Source organism: Nycticebus coucang, chromosome 19 (assembly GCF_027406575.1).
Source record: "Nycticebus coucang isolate mNycCou1 chromosome 19, mNycCou1.pri, whole genome shotgun sequence".
Taxonomy (NCBI): Eukaryota; Metazoa; Chordata; class Mammalia; order Primates; family Lorisidae; genus Nycticebus; species Nycticebus coucang.
The window spans coordinates 12,638,916-12,664,839 of record NC_069798.1 but is presented as its reverse complement, the minus strand read 5'-3'; the positions used below and the strand labels follow the sequence as shown (position 1 = coordinate 12,664,839).

General features: G+C 36.5%; 1 protein-coding gene across 4 annotated transcripts in view; it reads left to right on the top strand.

Moving 5' to 3' along the window:
- Positions 1-25,924, top strand: part of ROCK1 (Rho associated coiled-coil containing protein kinase 1) — a 160,625-nt gene that overhangs the window by 103,079 nt on the left and 31,622 nt on the right. For 3 of the 4 annotated variants that reach the window (XR_008375957.1, XM_053571384.1, XM_053571385.1), the window contains exons 12-20: positions 61-149; positions 3,626-3,674; positions 8,941-9,076; positions 10,195-10,286; positions 10,392-10,638; positions 16,393-16,499; positions 17,856-18,006; positions 22,312-22,472; positions 25,113-25,297. Coding sequence is in view for 3 of the 4 variants with exons in the window: in XM_053571384.1 (XP_053427359.1) it covers positions 61-149; positions 3,626-3,674; positions 8,941-9,076; positions 10,195-10,286; positions 10,392-10,638; positions 16,393-16,499; positions 17,856-18,006; positions 22,312-22,472; positions 25,113-25,297 (1,217 nt within the window). In the remaining variant the exon portion in view is untranslated. The remainder of the gene's footprint in view (positions 1-60; positions 150-3,625; positions 3,675-8,940; positions 9,077-10,194; positions 10,287-10,391; positions 10,639-16,392; positions 16,500-17,855; positions 18,007-22,311; positions 22,473-25,112; positions 25,298-25,924) is intronic. The other variant, XM_053571386.1, reaches the window with a different exon arrangement.

The following is a 25,924-nucleotide window of genomic DNA, read 5'->3' as shown; positions in this document are numbered from 1 at the left end:
TTAATTTCTCTGTAAATTCTCTTAGTAGAATGAGTTTCTTGGGTTTCTTTTTAATTAAAGCAGGAAAGTTTGCAAAAAACAATCTATAAGCTGGAAGAACAGCTACATAATGAAATGCAATTAAAAGATGAAATGGAGCAGAAGTGCAGGTGAGAATTTACTTTACTTATGTTTTTCATGTTAAAAGTTGTATGTAGCAGATGCTTATTTTAAAGCTTATACTCTGCAAATACTTGAAAGTAGATGGAAGATGAGGATAAAGGTTACTATTAAGGAAGAGTAAGTTGACAAGTAATATTCATGTTGGCATTGGTCATAGATGGCGTGGCGTTGGTCATGTTTCCTCATAGCATTTAAAGTACATTTGCTCCTTGCAGTATTCTTAAACAAACAAACAAAAAAAAGCTATATGCTAATTTACTTAGTTGCCTGATTCATTGCTTTTTCTCTCTTCGTTTAATTATGTAACAGAAGAGGCAAATTATTTTACATTAAATAAGGTGCTTTCTGAAAGTCAAATATTAAAATATAAATACAAACAAGTAAAATGTCAAATATTAAAATTTACTAAATTTTTGTTGCAGCCATTTTAATTTCCACTGTGATTCTCTAGATCAGTAACTCTGAATAGTTTTCCTGTGGGTATGATTCCAATAACAGCATACTTATTTGTAAAATACAGGGTAGTCAAGATTATTTTAAATAACCTGGCATAATCCTGAGTTAATTATAAACAATTATTTTTTATAATTATGGTCTTAGTGAATAGTATTGAGTAATTAAAATGCAAAGGTAACAAAGAGATTAAGTATTCAACAAATAGAATTGGAAAAAAATGGCTGTTTTATGCCTGGGGCAGTTGGAGGGGGTAGTAGGAAAAAACTTACCACTTTAGGCTACTCCTGATAGATGATATAGGAAAGTGTATAATACAAACTTAAAAAAAAAAAGGTCTTGGATATAAGCAAATCATTAACTGGTTCCTGGATTTAGAAGGAATTTCTAAGTATAAAATATGGAAATAAATGGAAGAACAAGGTATAGACTATTATATGAATAATAAAAAAATTTCTACACCCAAGAAATGTTTTAAACAGAATTAAAAGCAAATGGGGTTGACAAACTGGTTCATTGGTGGTAGGGATCAGTTGAGGAAGAAATAAGAATTGCCAGAGTGGCTAATAATCATATGAAAATGTGTAACCTTAAGGAAATAAAATAGGAGACTTTTAAAAATTATATATTGAATTGGTAAATTGTGAGGTTTTTTTTTTTTTTTTTTTAAGAGACAGAGTCTTACTTTGTTGCCCTAGGTAGAGTCCTGTGGCATCACAGCTCACAGCAACCTCCAGCTCCTGGGCCTAGGCAATTCTCCTGCCTCAGCCTCCCGAGTAGCTGGGACTATAGGCACCCGCCACAACGCCCGGCTATATTTTTGTTGCAGTTTTGGCCGGGGTTGGGTTTGAACCCGCCACCCTCAGTATATGGGGCCGGCAGCGTACTTACTGAGCCACAGGCACCACCCAAGTTGTGTTTTTAAATAAAAACTTGGTGCTAGGAATTGTGGAATGATTTTTATTTAGTTGGATGTACTTTCTTATGAAAGTTCAAATATTTGACAAATTCTTTCTGAATTTGCACTGGAGCTTTGTTTGGAACCCTGTATCTCACAAAAATTTAGCTCTCTGTTTTTTAAAGTTTGGCTTTCCCTATCCTCCTTCTAGCCTCTCTCCACGCAGCAGCTGGCTTAACACTTAAGCCCAAGAGTTAAAATAAGCAGGCAGACTAAAAACAAATTTTTGTCTAGAAGTTCATCACGACCATCACCACCAAAATTGAGTTAGGACTGATCTAGCTAGTCTAATTCTCTGGATTAAAATTTTTGTTACATTCATTTACTTGACAAAAATTGTAGTTAATGTGTCAGGTAATGTGCTTGCCCCCCACATAGTACAAAATGAAATGTAACCTCAGTCCACATGGAACTTGTAATTTAGCAAAGAAGACAGATAATTATCAATAAAAGCTAGAGAGAATAATAAAATGATACAGGAATATATCCAGAGATTTATTTTTTTAGTCGTATTTTTTTAGAGATCAGAAAAAGCTAGAACTAGAAGGGTCAATAGGAATTATTTAAAGTAGAAGGAAGTGTTAGGTTCTGGGAATGGGTATCTGTGAGATAAGGTAAAAGCTTGACTAGCCAGTAAGATGCAAGAGAATAAAAACCCTGTGGTAAGGCTGAGAAGGTTTCGGTGTGTAGATCTCAGAGTACTTTCCGGGGGCAAGCTAAGAAATTTGGAATTTGTTCCAGACGTGATTAAAAGTTATTAAACTGGCTCGCCGCCCACAGCACAGTGGTTACAGCGCTAGCCAAGTACACCTAGGGGGCGGGTTGGAACCTGGCCTGGGCCAGCTAAACAATTGCAACAAAAAATAGCCAGGTGTTGTGGTGGGTGCCTGTAGTACCAGCTACTTGGGAGGCTGAGGCAAGAGAATCACGTATACCCAAGAGTTTGAGGTTGCTGTGAGCTGTGACTCCAGGGCACTCTACCGAGGGTGACATATTAAGACTCTGTCTCAAAAAAAAAAAGTTATTAAACTAAAAATATAAAGTATATCAAGTAAAAAATATGTATCAAATTTGCTGTTTTAAAAAGAACGTCCTGGTAAATTGGTGGCCCTTGGCATTTATTCAGCTAAGTAGAAGTAGAAGAGGAAGACGAGTCAAGCATGTTTCCTAGGTGATGTCACTTACTTGGGGACTGTAAAGGACAAGCAGATTTATATTGGGGTAGGATTGTGGAGCAGAGGAAATAAATTCATTTTTGGAGATGGTGAGTGAAGCTTTTGATGAGACATCCATGTGAAGACTTTTATGTACAGGTTTGGAGGTCAGAATTACATTTTGAACCAAAGAAAAATTGTAATGGAGATAATACACTTTAAATTTATCTCAAATTTTTGCTTAAGTTGCCAAGAGGTACATTTACTGACTTGATCTATGCCACCTTTCCCTTCATTTACTTAATCTAGTATTAAAGGTTAAATAGCTAATTTTTGTGTAGTAATAAGGATTGCATGAGGAAGCTTAGGGATCTGTAACTTGAGATCCCTAAACTTCCCAAAAGGTCCATGGACAGAATTCAAGGTCCTGAAACTTGAATGAGAAAAAGTGAATATTTTCTCTAACTTAAACTGAAATTTAGCATTTCCTTCAATTCTGAACGCTGGCAACAATCCACAGTTATTAACAGTAGCTTTGAGTTTTTTTATTACCAATAGAAATTACAGTTATTTTCTTATATTACAGTTATCTCTTTTATGCTCATCACAACTTTGAAATTACTGCCACTAGATCTTGTGATTTAATATATTAATAAGGATATTACTGGATCATATTTTTTAAAACCTTATTACTATATCTCAATATAATTGGCTTATTTTTCTGCTTTTTAAAATATTATCTGAGAAAAGGCTTTGCCAGACTGCCAGAGAGCTCCATGGTACAAAAAAAGGTTAATAAACACTAGTTAAAATGGAAAAGTAAGGAATATTAGTGTTCAACTCTGGGCAATAGGGAAATGAATATATTTTCTAATCTGTATTACTTTTGTTTTTACAGAACTTCAAATATAAAACTAGACACAATAATGAAAGAATTGGATGAAGAGGTACTTTTTGTTTCCTAATCAGAAGTTTTCCCTTTTGAGATTTTTCCTCCTTTCAAATTATTTTATTTCCTGAGAAAATTGCATTTGAACTATATAGGCTGAAATACAAAACAGAACCATAGAATTATGATGAAAGCCTCACATTAGAGCTGCATATTCAAGTGGTAAAGATTAGCTTATTGTTTAGTTTCCTTTGTATAATTTTACTGCAACCATGTTGAAAGTTTAGTACAAATATTTCAGTTCAGTGGTTCTTGATAGTTGAAAGGGTAGAAAAAAGCAAGAGATCATAAATTAAATCTGGAACTTCTCACAAAGAGACAGACAAATAGAAAAGAATACACTTTAAAATACTTTAAAAGGACCGACACTGATATAATCTCATGATCAAGTGGGAAATATATTGATTTTAGAATTATTCATCTTTTCTATGGTTACCTACCAAAATTTTTTATCAGGGAAACAGCATATATGATTCAGATGTTTGCAAACATGAAGTATATTTTGATTCCTCTTAGATAACTTTTAGATACCTTTCTACTGTGTGTATGAAGAGTCCTCTGAAAAATACATTCTCTGTGGCCTTCCTCTAATATATTGCTTCTTGTGTCCTTTTTAGATTTAATCTCTGATAGTTATTATGCTGTTTGAATTTTTTTTTATTCCCTGAAGCAGTAGTATCTGTCAATGGTTTGCTTTCTTCCCTTTGTAGCTTTGGAGATGCATATAGTCATCCATGAAGATTTAGATAGCATTTTACCAATTTGCCATTGGTCATGATGTACTTAACTGTAGCACTGTGTATTTGACTGTAAGTGTTTAAGGAATTCTTTCTGCATGTCCTCCACTTTTTATAAAACACAGATAATATTCAAATGTGTTAGATTCAAGTTACTCAAGTCTTTCCGAGTGCAAATTACAAAGACAGATTTAGTGATAAAAAATTAGAATAGTACCAACTCTAGAAAGGTAAAGTACTTTTCCCTATTCTTCCCACTAAGTGCAACTAAAAACCTGAGACATTAAAAATAAATTAAACAGATTTTGAAACATGGATAAGAGAACACAGAAATGAATACTCAGGGTTTTTGTCTTTTCTTTTATTCCTACATATATCCTAGACTGGGTGTTGGAGGAGGCCAGCAACCTGGAAACACAAAAGCCCAAAGAAAAGCTCCTTTCCCTAGACCAAGGAACAACAAAGGAAAAATGTAGCCCACTTGGCAGCAGCAAATGCTAAAGTAGGACACCTAGACTTTCTCCTCTGCCATGCTGTAACACCTAACCTCTAATCAAAGTGGTGTTAGAGAAGGCCCGGTAAAGGAATTGTCATTTCCTTGGGTTAATAGCAGACCTCTCCCCTCTCACCAGTGTAGCAGAGGCCATGAAGGGAGTCTAGACTTCCACCTGCCAGTAACGGGGCTCCCTTCCCTCTGCCTGCATGGCTGGTATCAGAAGAGGCATAGGAGGGAGTCAGTACTTTTACACTGAAAATAGCAAGCCCCTTTCCACAATGCAATGTTTGTTGACACCACGTAAGGAGCATTAGCAAGTTTCCTCCTCACTCCCCAGCCATGGTATGGAGACATAAGGGGGTGCCAGAACTCCTTCTTCCACCTGGCAGAAATGAGGCAGCACCACCTTAGTTCTACCAGAAAACAGCATTTAAATAAGATTCAGAATATTGTAAGATAATGTACAAAATGTCTGGTTTTGAAGAGAAAGTTACTCAGAATGAGAATTAGGAATGAGAAAAGACAATGAACAGTAACAATAAACACTGAGATGACACAGATAATTAGGGTTGTCTGGCAAGGATAGTCTCAGCAGCAGAATGAATAATGCAGAGGAAAAATAAAATCAGAGAACTTGAAGACAGAACAATGGAAATTACCCCATCTAAACAACAGAGAAAAAGTGGTTGAGGGAAAAAAAATGACAGTGCTTCAGGCACCTGTACAACTGTATCAATAAAGCTCTAATATTCTGTCATTGAAATTGCTGAAGGAGGGCGGCGCCTGTGGCTCAGTCGGTAAGGCGCCGGCCCCATATACTGAGGGTGGCGGGTTTAAACCCGGCCCCAGCTGAACTGCAACCAAAAAATAGCCGGGCGTTGTGGCGGGCGCCTGTAGTCCCAGCTACTCGGGAGGCTGAGGCAAGAGAATCGCTTAAGCCCAGGAGTTGGGGGTTGCTGTGAGCTGTGTGAGGCCACGGCACTCTACCGAGGGCCATAAAGTGAGACTCTGTCTCTACAAAAAAAAAAAGAAATTGCTGAAGGAGAAAAGGGGGTGGGAAGAAATGATGGCTAAAAAATGCCACAGATTTGGCAAAAAGCACAAGACACAAATCAGTAAGTTTAGTGAGCCTCAAAAAAGAATAAACCCAAAGATATCCACACCAAGCCACAATTGTCAGACTTCTCAAAACTAATGACAAAGAAGAAATCTTAAATACAGCAAGAAGCACCTTACCTAGAGGGAAAAAGCATTGTAAATGACAGCATATTTCTTATCAGAAACTGCACATTTTTCAGCTGCTATAAACACTTCAGAAATAATCAATCTAGAATTCTAATGTTCAATGAAATATTCTTCCTAAATAAAAAGAAAATGATGACATTCTCAGCTGAGGGAAAACTAATCTCTAAATAGAAAGTGGTAAAAGAAGGGATCTTAAATTATCAGGAAAAAAAGAAGGAAAACCGTAAAATATGAGTACTTACGGTACACTTTGCTTCTCTTCACATTTTTTATATTTGACAGTTGAAGCAGAGTTTATAACATTGTCTGCTATGGTTCTCTATGAATATAGAATAAATATTTAAGATAATTACAAACAGGAGGGTAATAATGAGTCATAAAGAAAGGTAAGGCTTTTTATACTTTCCTCAAACTGATAAGATGTCAACATCAGTATGCTATGATGTGCTATGTATATATAATAAAACTAGAGCAGCCACTGACAAAGCAATGCAGGGAGATTACATTCAGACAGCACAGGTAGGTCAAAGGGGATTCTAAAAAACGTTCAGGTAACCCACTCAGAGGCAGAAAAGAGAAAATGAAGAAGCAACAGAAGTCAGACTAAAAAATAAAAAGGCAGGCAGAGGGCAGTGCCTGTGGCTCATTAAGTAGGGCACCAGCCCCACATACCGAGGGTGGTGGGTTCGAACCTGGCTCTGGCCAAACTGTATCAAAAAAATAGCCGGGCATTGTGACCCCTGTGGTCCCAGCTACTCGGGAGGCTGAGGCAAGAGACAGAGACCCTGTCTCAATTAAAAAAAAAAAAAAGTCATATATGAGTGCCCAGATCCAGAACAAAAATAAAATAAATTATATTGTATGGTTCCATTTAAATAACATTCTGGGGCGGCACCTGTGGCTCAGTCAGTAAGGCGCCGGCCCCATATACCGAGGGTGGCGGGTTCAAACCCGGCCCCGGCCAAACTGCAACCAAAAAATAGCCGGACGTTGTGGCAGGCACCTCTAGTCCCAGCTACTTGGGAGGCTGAGGCAAGAGAATCGCTTAAGCCCAGGAGTTGGAGGTTGCTGTGAGCTGTGTGAGGCCATGGCACTCTACCCAGGGCCATAAAGTGAGACTCTGTCTCTACAAAAAAAAATAAATAAATGAATAAATAACATTCTGAAAAAGACAAATTTTAGACATGAAGGACCACTGATTGGCCTAGAGTGTGGGTGAAAGATGAAAGAACAGGAATGAGTGTGGCGCTAAGTGGTGACTGGAAAGAGATCATTGTGATGAACAGTTCTTCATCTTGATTATGGTGGTGCTTACTTGAATCTACACATGTGGTAAAATGACAGAACTATACATACTTCATGTCAATTTGTTGATTTTGTTAGTGTATTATAAATAATGTAACAATTGGGGGAAACGGTGGAAGGGTACACAGGACCTCTTTGTACTATCTTTGCAACTTGTATGAATGTGTAATTCTTTAACAGTTTTGTATTTTTAATTTTTTTAATTGCCTAAAAGAAGACAATCTTAGAATTTGAAATAATCTTGAATGATATATGTAAAATTTTTGTTTAAAGATGGAAAAGCCCAGAAAAACACATACCATAAAACAGGTTTTCCCAATACTTAGAGTCTTAAAGATAAAAATGAAGCATCAGAAACAAGATATGCTGGTAGGGGTAACTCAGAGGCAGAAGATAATTTTTTTTTAACTAGTATAAATTTGAGTTATAGTCCTTTTCTCCCCTGTGGTTTCTTTTTCTAAAATAATTATTTCCTTGATTACTTTTTAATACATATGAGTAGTTAGATATATAGAACATCTTAGAAAGTATTAGCAAGTTGTTGAGACAGCGAGAGGATTAAGGGAGACATAGAAGAACTGGTAAATTCACTGCACACTCTGTACTATTTGATACCGTTTGAGTTTGAATCACTTTATAAGTATATAATTATTATCTGATCCTTTCATGTTTTATGCCTTAAATTTAGGATTGGTAATAAACCACTATATTTGTAGTATAATACCATCTGTTTGTCTTAAACTAAGAAAACAACTTTCAATTTAAGATGGGAAGATTCATTGGGTTGTATTTTAAATTCATAGATTTAAAAGGCTTTGAAAATTTTACATATCTAGTTCAAATAAGGAGTTTTTCACTGTCTCGTGAGAGCCAAGCTACTTCTGTTTTTAAAAAGTTGTTAGTCAGGCATAGTGGCTGACGTTTATAATCCCAGCACTTTGGGAGGCCAAAGCCAGAGGATAACTTGAGTCCAGGAATTCAAGACTAGCCTGGGCAATATCCAACATAGTGAGACTCTGTCTCTACAAAAAAAAAAATTTTTTTTTTTTTTTTTTTTTTTGTGGATTTTGGCCGGGGCTAGGTTTGAACCCACCATCTCCGGCATACGGGACCAGCGCCCTACTCCTTGAGCCGCAGGCGCTGCCCACTACAAAAAATTTTAAATAATTACCTGAGCATGGTGGGGTATTCTTATCAGGAGGCTAAAGTGGGGATATCAATTGAGTGCAGGCATTGGAGGCTGCAGTGGGCTGTGATAGTGCCACTGCATTCCAGGCTGGACAATAGAGTGAGACCCTGTCTCTCAAAACAAAAGTAGTCACTATTAGAAGTTGCAATCTAGTTTTGTTAAAAAAAAAAAATCCATCTTAAATATTTGTCTGTATCTTTTTGTTGTTCTTTGTTTCTAAGAACAAAGTACTCTCTTGAATAAGTGAGAAGAGTTCTAATTGCAGTGGTAACTTTTAACATTATAATTTCAGGGAAATCAAAGAAGAAATCTAGAATCTACAGTGTCCCAAATAGAGAAGGAAAAAATGTTACTACAGCATAGAATTAATGAATACCAAAGAAAAGCTGAGCAGGAAAATGAAAAGAGGAGAAATGTAGAAAATGAAGGTAAATTATTACTTTTTAAAAATGCTGTAATTTCTTACACTATTCTTGAGTTCTTTGTCATGGGTTGTCTCAAATTTATTGCCCATGATATATGTATAAAGCCACAATTCTAAAATACTTCATAAGTGAAATAACCTAGATCCCAAGTTAAATTTATAACATATTAAAGTCAGTAGTAAGTAGTGTTTAGCTAGAATACTTTGTCATCATTGTTTACATATTGGAATCTCCTGGGAAACTTTAAAGAATACCCATGCCTAAACTTATAAAAGAATCTCTAAAAGTGCCTTTAAATGATAGAAACAAAGTATAGATGATTTGTGTTTAAAGTAGAAGTGGTTTGTGTATGTATACTTCTATTAAACACCTGTACGAGAAGCAGAGTCAAGAGACAGGAGACACAGAAGGACCAGAAGACAAACACAAGGAGAAAGACTCGTTCTCTTCTACCTCCAATTGGAACCTTTTAAATTATGTATTATTGGGCGGCTCCTGTGGCTCAGTGAGTAGGGTGCAGGCCCCATATGCCGAGGGTGGTGGGTTCAAACCCAGCCCCGGCCAAACTGCAACAACAAAAAAATAGCCGGGCGTTGTGGCGGGCACCTGTAATCCTAGCTACTCGGGAGGCTGAGGCAAGAGAATCGCGTAAGCCCAAGAGTTAGAGGTTGCTGTGAGCCGTGTGACACCATGGCACTCTACCCGAGGGCGGTACAGTGAGACTCTGTCTCTACAAAAAAAAAATAAAATAAATTATGTATTATTATTAAAGTACTGAACTCCGTAAGTAATTCTACTATTCAAAAATACATAATATTAAAACTAGCTTTACAATATAACACTAATAGATTTATCTTATATAAAGAGAATAAAAGAATTTGGAATGAGAGATGAATGACAACAAATTCATTTTTGCAGTCTATATTATAAAATTATGCTCTACTTTTTGATGAATTTAAAATGTAAGTATGTCTAAGCTTGGAATTTGGTTGTGGCAGTGGACCTAATGTGGCTGACTATTATGACCTAATACATATCACTGAATGTCATTTTTTAAAAGGAGTTTTTATATCCTGTAAGGAAACTTTATAATTTCTACATATTATTTCTTCATTTTCTAGTTTCTACATTAAAGGATCAATTGGAAGACTTAAAGAAAGTAAGTCAGAATTCACAGCTTGCTAATGAGAAGCTGGCACAATTACAAAAACAGGTAAGTTTTTCAAATGAGGTATCTTTATTTAAAAGTATATTTAATGAAAACAAGTTTGGTTGTATCTTGGTCAGAAACCTATGTCTTGCTTTCTATTTTAAATAGCTAGAAGAAGCCAATGACTTACTTAGAACAGAATCGGACACAGCAGTAAGATTAAGGAAGAGTCACACAGAGATGAGCAAGTCAATTAGTCAGCTAGAGTCCCTGAACAGAGAATTGCAAGAGAGAAATAGAATTTTAGAGACTTCGAAATCACAAACGGACAAGGATTATTACCAGCTACAAGCTGTATTAGAAGCTGAACGAAGAGACAGGGGTCATGATTCTGAGATGATTGGAGACCTTCAAGGTAATATTTTTCCTTCTTGTGGTAAAATGTATATCACTTGAAATTCCCTGTTGTAACTACTTTGAAATGTACAGTGCATTGGGTATTAAACACCTTCACGTTGTTGTGCAACCATCACAACTATCCACCTCTAGAACTTTTTCATCATCCCACACTGAAACTCTGTACCTTTAAACAACAGCTCTTCATTTTCCCCTCCCCTAATCCTAGATTACTACCATTCTACTTTTCTTTATGAACTTATATACTATAGGTTCCTGATACAAGTGAAATCATACAATGTTTGTTCTTTTGTATCTGGCTTGCTTCACCTGCTTAGTGTCTTCAAGATTCATCCACCTCGTAGCATATGTCTTTACTTTTTAAGGCTCAGTAATATTTCATTGTGTATGTATACCACATTTGGTTTATCTACTCTTCTGTCAATGGAAAGTAATTTTTCTAATTTGTTTTTTTAATTACAGGTGAAAACATCCCCCAAATAACATAAAATTCACCATCTTAATTATTTTTAAGTGTAAGGATACATTTTTGATCATACTGCTTTCATAAAGAAAATGACTTTGGTGAAACTAGAAATGGTTAGCGTTCTTTCTCTTTCAGGGTAATGTCTACATCTGTATCACATTGTAATTCTTCACTCTCACAGGCATCCCTGTGAGGAGGTAATGTGGATATTCGTTCAATTTTATAGCTAAATTAACTGAAAATTTAATTTAAAAATGTGTCTAATTCATAAAGGTCTTCTTCAAAGTGCAACTAATCCAGTCAAAGAGGATTATCACTATTAAAACCTAGGAATGCCTCATACATTGTTGGTAGAAATAGAAGCTCAATTGCCAAGATAGAATCTCATTACAAATGAAAACTTAGGTACTTGGGAAGGTTAGGACTAGAGATGTTGACAGTCTTTGTGAATCTAAAAGGCAAAGGTTGAGTAGAACAATGAATAAAAGAGTAATTTTTTTTTCTTTCTTTCTTTCTTTTCTTTTTTCTTTTTTTTTTTTTTGAGACAGAGTCTCAAGCTATCACCCTGGATAGAGTGCCATGGCATCACAGCCCACAGCAACCTCCAACTCTTGGGCTTAGGCAATTCTCTTGCCTCAGCCTTCCTAACAGCTGGGACTACAGGAGCCTGCCACAACACCAGGCTATTTTTTGGTTGTAGTTGTCATTGTTGTTTGGCTGGCCTGGGCTGGATTCGAACCCACCAACTCTAGTGTAAGTGGCTGGCACCCTAGCCATTTGAGCTACAGGCGCTGAGCCAGGAGTAATTTTCAAATGGTAATGAAATTCAGTTTGTTCTCAAAAGACGCCTGGCTTTATGCATTTGTCCCATATTTTTCTATTTTCTGTTTCTTTTAGCAGCAGCATCCATGCTACCTAATCAAAACAGGTAATGTATGGAAGTTGCCAGATTTCTCCGGAAAAATTGGATGGAGGGGTTCTATTTTAACCCTAATCTCAGATGGGAACATAGTTTGGGTCCCATGGGGCTTGATGATTAGCTATAATTTTGTGGAGAGAGGTCAGGGTCAGTTTTTGTGACTAAGGAAACAGAAATTAAGATCTCTATTGGTTCTTAGCTGAGGAGTATTGCATAATCTTATCTCTCAGGGACCAAGCTGAAAATAGATCTTAGTATAACCAAGAGAGTATCTTCTTTATATGAAGTTTTGGAAAACTTCATTCTTGGCTTCCTTAAATTGTTTTTCTAGGCCTGTTTAAACAGCTTTTTAGCTGTATAAAAATCTCATCACCTCCCTTCTTTATCTATAAACCAAGGAGACTAGGTTACTTCTGGAAAACCTTCCAATTCTAAAATTCTTTTAAGTTTGTGATCTTCCGTGTATGACAGGTTTAAACTGCTTGTTTCCATGACAGAGGCCATTGTCCATGTCCTTATCAACAATGGCTCTTAGCTGAATTTATTTTGAGATATCAGTGAAAATTAAGGAAAATTTATAGCATGGGGGTTTTTTTTGTTAATTTTTTCTTTTTCTATGTTTCCTTTATTACTTTTGAACTTAAATGTAAATCAAAGCTCATATGCACTAAAATAATACATACAACTTCTGTGAGCTTCAGCATACATATAAAGTTGCATTGTGGCAAAAAAAAGTTATAATTTTTACATTAATCTTTTCTGGTCTTTCAGGTCCCTCAAGTATAAATTTAGTTTGAGATGCTAGGTTTCTGGTGGTCATGATTGTTATTCCCTAATTGAATATCCTCTGTGCACACTAGTGGGGCAGAATCTTCTTCTTAAGTATGAGAAATGACTTCCAAACATAATTGAATTATTTACCAGTAAATATTTCAGGCTGCATTTGATCTCTATTGCATAGTCTTTACTTTTTATAACCCTTTCAAATGATATTAACCATTATTAGCTTTAGGTCTGTACAGAAACAGATTGCAGGCCTGAAGTTTGCCAATACCAAGGCTAGCTGTGTCAGTAAGGCTGCAATTACACAGAAAACTTCCAAAAGTTCAGGCCATAGAAGCTTAACAAAAATGAGAAAAATGTCATGGAGGAATGAAAATTTTAACTGAGTGATAAGCTTTCATCTAGAAAGTTTATCATTCTTCAGAAAAAGTGCAAGAAGACAAATTTTATAATTTAACTATTTTTAAAATTCTTTTTAACAATATTGTTTTATTGGTTTTCTTTAGTGTTTTATTTTGGAAAATTTCAGACATTTATCAGAGTAGAATACAGGTTGAATATTCCTGATCCAAAATGATTGGGACTAGAAGCATTTCAGATTTTGGATTTTGAAATATCTGCACTATACATATATATAATTACTAGTTGAGTGTCCCAAATCTAAAATGCTCCAGTTAGCATTTCTTGTTGAGTGTCATGTCAGTGTTCAAAAGGTTTCAGATTTTGGAATATTTGAGATTTTAGATTTTTGGATTAAGAATGTTCAACCTGTACTACAATGATTCCCATGTACTTATCACCCAACTTCAAAAATCTTAATCTGATAGCCAGTCTGTTTCATTTTATGTTCCCACCTGCCCTCCTCAATAATCTGATATTGAATTATTTTGAGACAGATCTCAGATAGCAAGCATATCAATAATTTGTAAATATTTTAGTATCTCTTAAAGGTAAAGATTTTCTTTAAACACAACCACAATATCATTATTAAAGATAAAAAAAAAAAAGTTGACATTTGGGCGGCGCCTGTGGCTCAGTGAGTAGGGTGCCGGCCCCATATGCCCAGGGTGACAGGTTCAAACCCAGCCCCAGCCAAACTGCAACAAAAAAATAGCCGGGCGTTGTGGCAGGCGCCTGTAGTCCCAGCTACTTGGGAGGCTGAGGCAAGAGAATCGCTGAAGCCCGAGAGTTGGAGGTTGCTGTGAGCCGTGTGACGCCACGGCACTCTACCGAGGGCCATAAAGTGAGACTCTGTCTCTACAAAAAAAAAAAAAAAAGTTGACATTTATTACTGTAAAATATCTAATCAGTGCTCAGGTCCTTCCTATAATCTCATAATTTGTTATTGTTGTGCATTTATTTTATATGAATTAAAATCCAAAGTCTAAAAGTTGAATTTTATTAATATGTTCCTTGAAATTTTTTTAACCTATATGTTCCTCCCTGCTTTTTTGTTCTTTATAATTGTTGTTACTGTTATTTGTGATCGGAGAAACCAAGTGTTTTGTCCTGTATCTCCCATTCTGAATTGTTGATTTCATCTGCTGATGTCATTTTAACATGTTGCTGTATGCTTTGTAATACTTTAAACTGAAAGTTAGATACAGAACATTGATCTATTTTAGGTAGGACTTTGGCAAGAATACTTGTAAATAGTATTGTTTAGACACCAGGAGTCATATGGAGTCTGGCTATTTTGTGATGTTAGCAGCCACTGATTATCATTGCCTAGATCATTTGCTTCTTTAGGAGTTGGCAATGATGATCATCTATTTGTATCATTTCCCCTTCATTAACCAGAATACTAACATAAAGAGAAACTTTTTCTCAATTATACAATTTCCTTCAGGTACAACTTACAGAAGAAAATTGAGTACTTGATTCTTTATCAATTTACAGAACAGCGAGTTATATGGCATTTACCCAGTATCTTCCAAAGTAATGAGTGAATTTTTAAACTATTTTTATGAACTCGTGAATGTGCCACCATGTCTAGCTTTTTTTTTTTTTTTTTGGAGACAGAGCCTCAAGCTGTCACCTTGGGTAGAGTGCTGTGGCATCACAGCTCACAGTGACCTCCAACTCCTGGGCTCAAGAGATTCTCCTGCCTCCACCTCCCAAGTAGCTGGGACTACAGGCGCCTGCCACAATGCCCGGCTATTTTTTGGTTGCAGCCGTCATTATTGTTTGGCTGGTCCAGGCTGGATTCGAACCCGCCAGCTCAGGTGTATGTGGCTGGCACCTTAGCCGCTTGAGCCACAGGCGCCAAGCCATTTTGTTTGTTTGTTTGTTTTTTTAATTTTTGTACAAATAAGGTCTTACTATTGCCCAGGCTGGTCTTAAACTTCCAGTCTCAAGTGAACCTCCTCCATCCCTGGCTTCCCAAAAGTACACTAGGATTGCAGGCATGAGCTACTGTGCCTGATCCACATTTAGATTTAAGTCAGTTTTTTTTTGTTTGTTTGGCTGAAACTTCGTATATATGCATATACTAAAATACAATAAATAGAAAATATATGTCTAAAGGCATTTTCACAGCATGAACACCACCATGTTAAGAAGAATCCAGCATTGAACATTACCAGCAACCCAGAAGTCCCCTGCGCTTCTTCTCAGTCACTATCCTCTTTCCATCTTCTAAATATTCACTGTCATGAATATTTACACTATAGTATCTACACTGCACTACATTTACACAAACTATACTACAAAGTAGTTTGGCTTATTTCTGAACGTTTTATAAGTGGAATCATGCAATGAATACTCCTTCATGTCTGGTTTATTTCATTCATCATATTTGTGAGGGTCATCTATATTGTTGTACAGGCAGTCCACAAGTTACAAACATCCAACTGAAGTATGACTCATACTTATGAACAGAGGCTATTACAGATAATAGGTAAATGTGCCTGTTCCATCCTACATACAAATTCAATTTAAGGTCAGACCTGTAGAACTCATTCACCACCTTGGACTGCCTGTGTATGATGGTAGCTTATGCTCCCTGTTTATCTCACTTACTATGTATAATCACTGCAGTTTACTTATCAGTCATTCTGTGGGGAATAGAGATTCTGATTATTTCCATTTGGGGGCTATTTTGAATAGTGCAGATATTTCTTGTATGTGTTTTTTTAAATACTTATGTATGTGCTTTCTATTGGGTCTATACCTAGTACCCAGGAGTGGCAGGGTCACTGTATATTGTGTTTATTGTGTAAACTACAAAGAAAACGCTTAATAAATTTTATTTTGGGCCAGCTGTGGTTTTTCATGCCTATAATCCTAGCCCTCTGGGAGGCTGAGGTAAGTAGATAGCTTGAGCTCATAAGTTCAAGACCAGCCTTGGCAAAAGTAAGACCCCGGCCTCTACTAAAAATAGAAAAACTGAAGCAAGAGGATCGTTTGAGCTTAAGAGTTGGAGGTTGCTATGACGGCCAGTGCACTCTACCCAGGGCGACAGCTTGAGACTCTGTCTCAAAAAAAGAGGAAATTTAATACATTTTAAAAAAAACTAAATGGTAACCTTGAACAAAAGCCTTATTTCAGTGACTATATACTTGAACTTTTTTCTCACTTGGTAGCTCGAATTACATCTTTGCAAGAGGAGGTGAAGCATCTCAAACATAATCTTGAAAGAGTGGAAGGAGAAAGAAAAGATGCTCAGGACATGCTTAATCATTCAGAAAAGGTAAATGGTTTAACGTACCAATTGTAAGTAGTGTTCACTAGTTATTGATGATAGCAGGTGGTTTTATAAAATAGCATTCATTCTTAATGTTTATAGTTGCATTGCTAAAAGTTTTTATGTTTTTTGGTTGGTTGGTATGTGGAGATATAGACGTGTGTTTTATTTAGGACTTTGGTTTTGTGTTATTTTTCTTTGTTTTTACCCTAGCAATCATTAGATGCTTAATGTTAACAGGTCATCACAAATTGTTTTGGCTTTGGAAATACCTTTTCTAAAAGAATGTTTCCCCTTTTTCTTGTAAACGAGTAAGGTGAAGGTACCGATCCTTGCCATAAGGCCTTATGGAAAAGGAAAACAAGGGCTTAATATATGAGGTAGGACAGTATATGCCAGTGCCTAGTCTACCCTTCAAAGCAATTTTAGAACTCTTTTTCTGGAATGGCTATCAGAGTTGTTGTCATATAACTTAATTGTCCAGCAATTAAGTTCATGAACTCATCCTAGAAAAAGTTCTCTGAAGTGTGGACTACATACTACATCAGTGCATAGCTTGCCAGGGGGAATATTTCAAGGTGACCATAGTGATATTTAGCAGTGAGGTATGTAGCACTCTAGGATAAGTTTGAGAACTTAGTTGTCCAGCCTTATATTGGTATTATATAGACCAAGTAGACCAGGCATGCTTGTTTAGTTCAGTTGGTAAGAGTTTGCAAAATAGAAAAGTACATAAAATGATTGACCTTTGCATTTAGAATAAAAAATTTCATTAGTTATCCTCTGTTACATACTGTGCTAAGAAAAGGACTGAATAGATAATAAACAGTTCTAACTCTGACTTTTCCAGTGCCTCCCTGAAATGTTAGAGGTTCAGTAAAGTTTCAGATAAAATCATAGAAAAGCCACTATTAGTCTTGTCCTTTAGACATGATTTGTGACAATTAAAATAGTTTTGTGATAGCCTAGCTGGTGTAAATAGGGACACAGGATAAAAGAAGGAAGCGTAGAAGAGGTACCAAAACGGAAACGGGAAACATTTTGTGGGGTTTTCTTTTGTCAAAGTAAATGTCGCTATAGATGCACATGTTGATAAGGATGTTTTATTATTTTCTTAAAGTGGTGGCAAAAATAAGATAAACTGAAGAATTGTCCTATACATAACCACAAGCACAACCTTGCTCTGCCATCGCCATAGTTAATGATTGAAATGAGAAGGGAGGGGTGAAGTTTGCTGTCAGTTATGTATGTTCATTGTGATTTTTAAAGTATGATATTTATTTCTTATTGGACATTAAATGTAAGCTTTAATAACATGCCTCTCACACTGTTTATTGTATGATTCTTACTCTCATTTCACAGGAAAAGAATAATTTAGAGATAGATTTAAACTATAGACTTAAATCATTACAACAGCGGTTTGAACAAGAGGTAAATGAACACAAGGTAACCAAAGCTCGTTTAACTGACAAACATCAATCTATTGAAGAGGCAAAGTCTGTTGCAATGTGTGGTAAGTGTTGGTTTTAATGTTTTTTTATGAGATTAATTTGAAATAATAACTTTTGATTTAAAAAAGTTCTTTTGAATCAAAGCTTCATTTTATAGGAGTATAACATAGGCATCTTTTCCCTAGAGTATAATTTTTTTTAATTATACACTTTCACCTTAGTCCCTCACCCTGCTACCTTTTATTCCCTACAAAGGTTTATGGAATATCTCTTTTCTCCCAGTTTTTCAGCCCTTGCCTGGTTTGTCTTCCTGATCCATTTGGAATTGTTAATTGTTAATTTATCTGCTTTCTTATTCTGTATCCTTATTTTTTTTTTATTCCTCTGTATTTCTACTATATTATGTCTTGAGGCTCAGCACCCATAGCTCAGTGTTATGGCAGCAGCCACCTACCCCAGGGCTGGCAGGATCGAGCCCAGCCCCATCCTGCTAAACAACAATTACAAAAAAAAAAAAAAGGCCAGGCGTCGTGGCAGGCGCCTGTAGTCCCAGCTACTTGGGAGGCTGAGGCAAGAGAATCGCTTAAGCCCAAGAGTTTGAGGTTGCTGTGAGCTGTGATGCCACGGCACTCCACCAAGGGCAATATAATAAGACTCTGTCTCAAAAAAAAAAAATTATGCCTTGAAACAAACCTAGTTCAGACCAATCAGCCACTTTTTTTCACTTTAAATAGCGGAGTGTTGGTCCATTGTATTATTTCTGACCTCAGTTGGGCTGAGTTATTTTTATCTCAGCAGTTTATTCTTACTTGTATTTATCTTCTCAAGCTTCCTATGCCATTTCTTAATCTCTCCATCTTTACATGAAATTTCCTCCTGTTTCACAAAAAAATAACAACAGGATAAGTGTTAGTTCTTTTACCAGTCTGTCCTCCTGCTTTACCCATCTTCATTACTTTTCCTGTCATCTTAGAGGAGGATGATCCTTTTCCTGTCCTGGCTAATATATCCTAGCTGTACTTAAATCCATTTTTCTCTTATCTCACCCTAACTTACTTTTTTCCTCTTTATTTGCAACCTTTTCTTCTCCACTGCCTTCTTTGTTGTTGTAAATGTGTATAAGTCTCTCCCACCTTAAAAACAAATGGATAAACCCTTGCAGCAAACTGTGATCCTTACCAGTTATCACTGTTTTATTTATTTACTGAATAAATAGCCAAGCTTCTAAAAAAAGGTGTTTTTTCTTCACCATCTGCTCCCTTTTAACCTGCTAATCTGAGTGTGACAGTTGGTACCTTAAGTCCTGTTTGTTAAAAGGAAAACTAATAATCTTACCCATCAAGCCTGCTCGTATTCTTTATTCTCACCAATCTGGTTAATAATTGGCCATAGAGGTTTTATGAGCCCAGGCTTTGGAACAGGTAAATCTACATTGCCCCTTAACAATTGTATTTATTATGTTTTTTTTTTTTTTTTTTTTTTTTTTATTGTTGGGGATTCATTGAGGGTACAATAAGCCAGTTACACTGATTGCAATTGTTAGGTAAAGTCCCTCTTGCAATCATGTCTTGCCCCCATAAAGTGTGACACACACTAAGGCCCCACCCTCCTCCCTCCATCCCTCTTTCTGCTTCCCCCCCCCATAAACTTAATTGTCATTAATTGTCCTCATATCAAGATTGAGTACATAGGATTCATGCTTCTCCATTCTTGTGATGCTTTACTAAGAATAATGTCTTCCACTTCCATCCAGGTTAATACGAAGGATGTAAAGTCTCCATTTTTTTTTTTAATGGCTGAATAGTATTCCATGGTATACATATACCAGAGCTTGTTAATCCATTCCTGGGTTGGTGGGCATTTAGGCTGTTTCCACATTTTGGCGATTGTAAATTGAGCTGCAATAAACAGTCTAGTACAAGTGTCCTTATGATAAAAGGATTTTTTTCCTTCTGGGTAGATGCCCAGTAATGGGATTGCAGGATCAAATGGGAGGTCTAGCTTGAGTGCTTTGAGGTTTCTCCATACTTCCTTCCAGAAAGGTTGTACTAGTTTGCAGTCCCACCAGCAGTGTAAAAGTGTTCCCTTCTCTCCACATCCACGCCAGCATCTGCAGTTTTGAGATTTTGAGATGTGGGCCATTCTCACTGGGGTTAGATGATATCTCAGGGTTGTTTTGATTTGCATTTCTCTAATATATAGAGATGATGAACATTTTTTCATATGTTTGTTAGCCATTCGTCTGTCATCTTTAGAGAAAGTTCTATTCATGTCTCTTGCCCATTGATATAAGGGATTGTTGACTTTTTTCATGTGGATTAATTTGAGTTCTCTATAGATCCTGGTTATCAAGCTTTTGTCTGATTGAAAATATGCAAATATCCTTTCCCATTGTGTAGGTTGTCTCTTTGCTTTGGTTATTGTCTCCTTAGCTGTACAGAAGCTTTTCAGTTTAATGAAGTCCCATTTGTTTATTTTTGATGTTGTTGCCATTGCCATGGCAGTCTTCTTCATGAAGTCTTCCCCCAGGCCAATATCTTCCAGTGTTTTTCCTATGCTTTCTTTGAGGATTTTTATTGTTTCATGCCTTAAATTTAAGTCCTTTATCCATCTTGAATCAATTTTTGTGAGTGGGGAAAGGTGTGGGTCCAGTTTCAGTCTTTTACATGTAGATATCCAGTTCTCCCAACACCATTTGTTGAATAGGGAGTCTTTCCCCCAAGGTAAGTTCTTGTTTGGTTTATCAAAGATTAGGTGGTTGTAAGATGTTAGTTTCATTTCTTGGTGTTCAATTCGATTCCAAGTGTCTATGTCTCTGTTTTTGTGCCAGTACCATGCTGTCTTGAGCACTATGGCTTTGTAGTACAGACTAAAATCTGGTATGCTGACGCCCCCAGCTTTATTTTTGTTACTAAGAACTGCCTTAGCTATACGGGGTTTTTTCCGGTTCCATACAAAACGCAGAATCATTTTTTCCAAATCTTGAAAGTACGATGTAGATACTTTGATAGGAATGGCATTGAATAGGTAGATAGCTTTGGGAAGTATAGACATTTTAACAATGTTGATTCTTCCCATCCATGAGCATGGTATGTTCTTCCATTTGTTAATATCCTCTGCTATTTCCTTTCTGAGGATTTCATAGTTTTCTTTATAGAGGTCCTTCACCTCCTTCGTTAGGTATATTCCTAGGTATTTCATTTTCTTTGAAACTATGGTGAAGGGAGTTGTGTCCTTAATTAGCTTCTCATCTTGACTGTTATTGGTGTATACAAAAGCTACTGACTTGTGGACATTGATTTTATATCCTGAAACATTACTGTATTTTTTGATGACTTCTAGGAGTCTTGTGGTTGAGTCTTTGGGGTTCTCTAAGTATAAGATCATGTCGTCAGCAAAGAGGGAGAGTTTGACCTCCTCTGCTCCCATTTGGATTCCCTTTATTTCCTTGTCTTGCCTAATTGTATTGGCTAGAACTTCCAGCACTACGTTGAATAGTAAAGGTGACAGTATTTATTATGTTTTTTAAAGTTAGATGAGAAAATGGTTGGGATGTTCCTGTGCATACAAAGCTTTCAGTAAATGGTGGATATTATCATGGCTCTGGGTGATGGTATAGGTACTACTTACTATCCAGGACCCTAAGCCAGAAACCTGGTATAGCTTATCAGTTACATGACCATGGAAAAGTTAACCTTGTCCTAATGTTTACCCACATAACCTCTCAGAACCTTCATTATCATATCTCACAAGAGGAACCTCTGTGTAGACTAGTATACTGCTGTGGAATTTTGTTCGTCTGAGTTGCTTAGAGTTTTGCTGATAGCCTGAAGTGTCTTTAAAGTTCTAGAACAAAAAAGGTATAGATTAATTAGCACAACGATATTTTCTTGCTTTTGCCTGACCTACTCCCATTTTCCTCCTTTGTTATTCCACTGTCTTTCCATCTATATGCTTCACTTTCTGTTCTGAAAATGGTGCTGAATAATCTCTCATATCATTGGCCCAGGGCTGGGTTTAGAAGGTTTCATTTTATTTTATTTATTTATTTATTTATTATTATTATTAATATTTTTTTTTTGCAGTTTTTGGCTGGGGCTGGGTTTGAACCTGCCACCTCCAGCATATGGGGCCGGTGCCCTACCCCTTTGAGCCACAGGCGTCGCTCATATTTCAGGACTCCTTTACTTTAGAAACTCGTACTATGCAAATAACTCAAATAACATGAGAACTTCTATAATTAATAGCTCTGTTAGAGTCTCAGGATCAAAACAATGGAGAGATTTGAAACCAATTTACAGCCCATGTAAATTTAAATATATTAAAGTTCTCTTTCTTTAAATATATATAACTTTTTGCTTTCACAGAGATGGAAAAAAAGCTGAAAGAAGAGAGAGAAACTCGAGAGAAAGCTGAAAATAGGGTTGTTCAGATTGAGAAACAATGTTCCATGTTAGATGTTGATCTGAAACAATCTCAGCAGAAGCTAGAGCATTTGACTGAAAATAAAGAAAGGATGGAGGATGAAGTAAGAAAAATAGAACTGATTTTGTTTATTTTTAAAAGAGAAACTACCATGTTATGAATGAAGAGTTATTTGTAATTTAAATACCATGGAGGAGATTTGAAATAACTCACATGTATCTATGTTCAGTACTATATGATCATCCTACATACAGAATTCTTATCTTCAAATAATTATTGAATGTTCATTCTGTAGGGACTATACCATTTTGTACTTTGATAGTCAATTGTACTGAAGTGTCAGAGGGCCTCCCCAGAAGAAACTGACCATCTGCTTTAAAAAAACAAAAAAACCCCCAAAAAACAGCTTTTATCGTTAACTGTCCTATAATCCTAAAGAAAAAAGTATTTGCTCTTAGATTTTTTTTCTTTTTTTGAGACAGAGTCTCACTTTGTCACCCTGGGTAGAATGCCATGACATCATAGCTCACAGCAACATCATACTCTTGGACCCAAGCTATCCTCTTGCCTCAGCCTCCCCAGTAGCTGGGACTACAGAGACCAACCGTAACACCCATCTAGTTTTCTCTTTTTAGTAGAGACAGGGTCTTGCTTTGCTCATGCTGGTCTCAAACTCCTAAGCTTAGGCAATCTACCAGCCTTGGGCTCTCAGCATACTAGGATTACAAGTGTGAGCCACTGAGCCTGGCCTGCTCTTCTGTTTTTTAAACAGTGCAGTCTTTTCTAGGTTAGATTGATAGAAAGCACAGGATACACATATACAACAATAAAATGATATTATATCCTGTAGTTACTTGATGTATTTTAGAATTTATTTCTAAAACTGAATGTAGGCGTGGCGCCCGTAGCTCAGTGGTTAGGGTGCCGGCTACATACACAGGGACTGGTGGGTTTGAACCCAGCCCAGGCCTGCTAAGCAACAATGATAACTTCAACAACATAAAAAAAGTAGCCGGGCATTGTGGTGGGCGCCTGTAGTCCCAGCTACTTGGGAGACTGAGGCAAGAGAATCGCTTAAGCCCAAGAGTTTGAGGTTGCTATGAGCTGTGATGCCACAGCACTCTACCAAGGGCAACATAGTGAGACTCTTGTCACAAAAAAAATAATAATAAATAAAATTGAATGTAGAAAGGCCTCATAAGGAAAGGTAGGTTGCTACCGATTTTAGAGGTTGAATAAGACCTCAAAAGGTGGTAGTTTGAGACCGAGAGCTTGTCTTGGTAAAAGAAATATTATCAGTAAAGGTATGGGTAAGAGTGAGTACTAGATGGGTAAGAAAATGGATAAGTAAGGGACAAAACAGAACTTGATCTGACCAGAGAAGAGACATGTTGAGTAGTTGTGGGATAAACCTGAGGGTCAAAGTATTGCTGTTCTTTAAAACTTGCATGAGAGCCATAGGTGGAAACATTCTTTTAGGAAAATTAATCTGGCAGTGGTATATAGAATGTACTAGAAAGGAGAAAGTTTAGAGATATCTGTAAGAAGCAGCATGCAGGAGGAATGTACGTTGAAAAAATGAAAGATCATTTTAAAAACACAATTTTTTCACCATCTTTGATTTGCCTGGTTCTGGGCTAGGAATTGGGATTACTAAGGCAAGTAAGATATAGGTATGGTCTTGACTTTATTGGAAAGCCAAGAGAGAGAGATACTAAAATAATTACAAGCATGACAAATAATTAAAAGGAAGTACAGATGCTGTAGGAGTGTGTGACTAATCACATCCAGGAGATAAGGAAAGCCTTGCTGAGGGTATGACATTTAAGTTAAAACTGAATAGCTTGTACAAGAACTCTGAGAGTTTATTGGATTTGAGGATCTGAAGAAGGTGATCAGATTATAGAGAATAGACAATGATAGGATTACAGAAGTAGAAAGCAGATCATGAAGGGCATTGTAAACCACTGTAAGAATTTTGAATTCTTTGGTCCCAGCACCTAATGACCACTTGGTCAATGTTTGTTGAATTGAATTAAATATACATTCCGTTTGTTTTGTAAGATTTGGAGGGTTGTAGACTAGAGTACATAAACCTTACCCCATTGTAACGCTCCCCCTAACGTGACTTTGTCTAATAGCAGTGGAGTCTCATTATGTTGCCCAAGCCTGGAATGCAGTGGTATATTCATAGATGACCAGCCTTCTGAAGAGATGGGACCAATAGCCAGAAGCCACTGTACCTAGCTTAAAATAGCTTTTTTTGTTTTTGTTTTGTTTGAGACAGAGTCTTACTCTGTGCCTTGGGTAGAGTATTGTAGCATCATAGCTCACAGCAACTTCAAAGTCTTGGGTTCAAGCGATCCTATTGCCTCAGCCTCCCAAGTAGCTGGGACTACAGGCACCCACCACCACGCCTGGCTAGCTTTTTTATTTTTAGTAGAGACAAGGTCTTGCTCTTTTTCAGGCTAATCTAAAACTCCTGAGCTCAAGGGATCTACCCGCCTCTGTCTCTCAGAGTGCTAAGATTACAGGCATGAGCTACCAGCCCTAAAATAGCTTTTATGGTCACTTTGTATGAACTCCAAAATTTCCATGCTGGTCAGGGTAGAAAGAAACCAGATTTTTTTCCTAAACTCATTTCTGAAATTTGTTAATTAATTAGATGCAACAGTAAATCTCAAATAACGTGTAATAAATTATTAAAGAAATTTAAGATCCCAATTATTTTTCTCACTTGCAGGTTAAGAATCTAACCCTACAACTGGAGCAGGAATCAAATAAGCGGCTGTTGTTACAAAATGAATTGAAGACTCAAGCATTTGAGGCAGACAATTTAAAGGTTTTACAAAAGCAGATGAAACAGGAAATAAATACTTTATTGGAAGCAAAGAGGTTGTTAGAATTTGAGTTAGCTCAGCTTACAAAGTAAGCCTTGGGAATCACGTTATTTCTTTCTTTTTTGTGTTTGGCAGTGGCCTATGTGTTAAATATTTTGTATGTGTACAGATTATGTACTTAGAGTTTGTGAAAGAAAGAAAAAAGCATTTAAAACTAAAAGAATTTATTTGCAAAGAAGGTTTAAAAGGGAGTTCAGGTTTTGGAAAGACTGGCTAACTAAATAAAAAATACATGTCTTTAAAGGGAAACAAAAAGGAGATCTGACTTTTTATGTTTAGGATAAAAAACACAATTTTATCCTATGATTTTCATATCCACACAAATCATCATGTTTCTTCAGATTAGAATTATAAAAATCAGAGATAAATTTCTTTTTATTAAGGCAATAATACCCTACAGAAAATGTTCAGTGTTTCTTTCTTTCTTTTTTTTTTTTTTAAGACAGACTTTCTGTTGCCCAGGCTAGGGTGCTATGACCTCAGCCTATCAGCCTAGCTCAGAGCAACCTCAAACTCCTGGGGGTTTTTTGTTTGTTTTGTTTTGTTTTTAATTTTTTTTTTTTTTTTTAATTTCAGTTTGCTTGTTCATTCTTTTTTGTTTGAAGTACTCATTTTTTGTTGATTTTCTTCTTCCTCTGGTGGTGCTGGCTGTTTT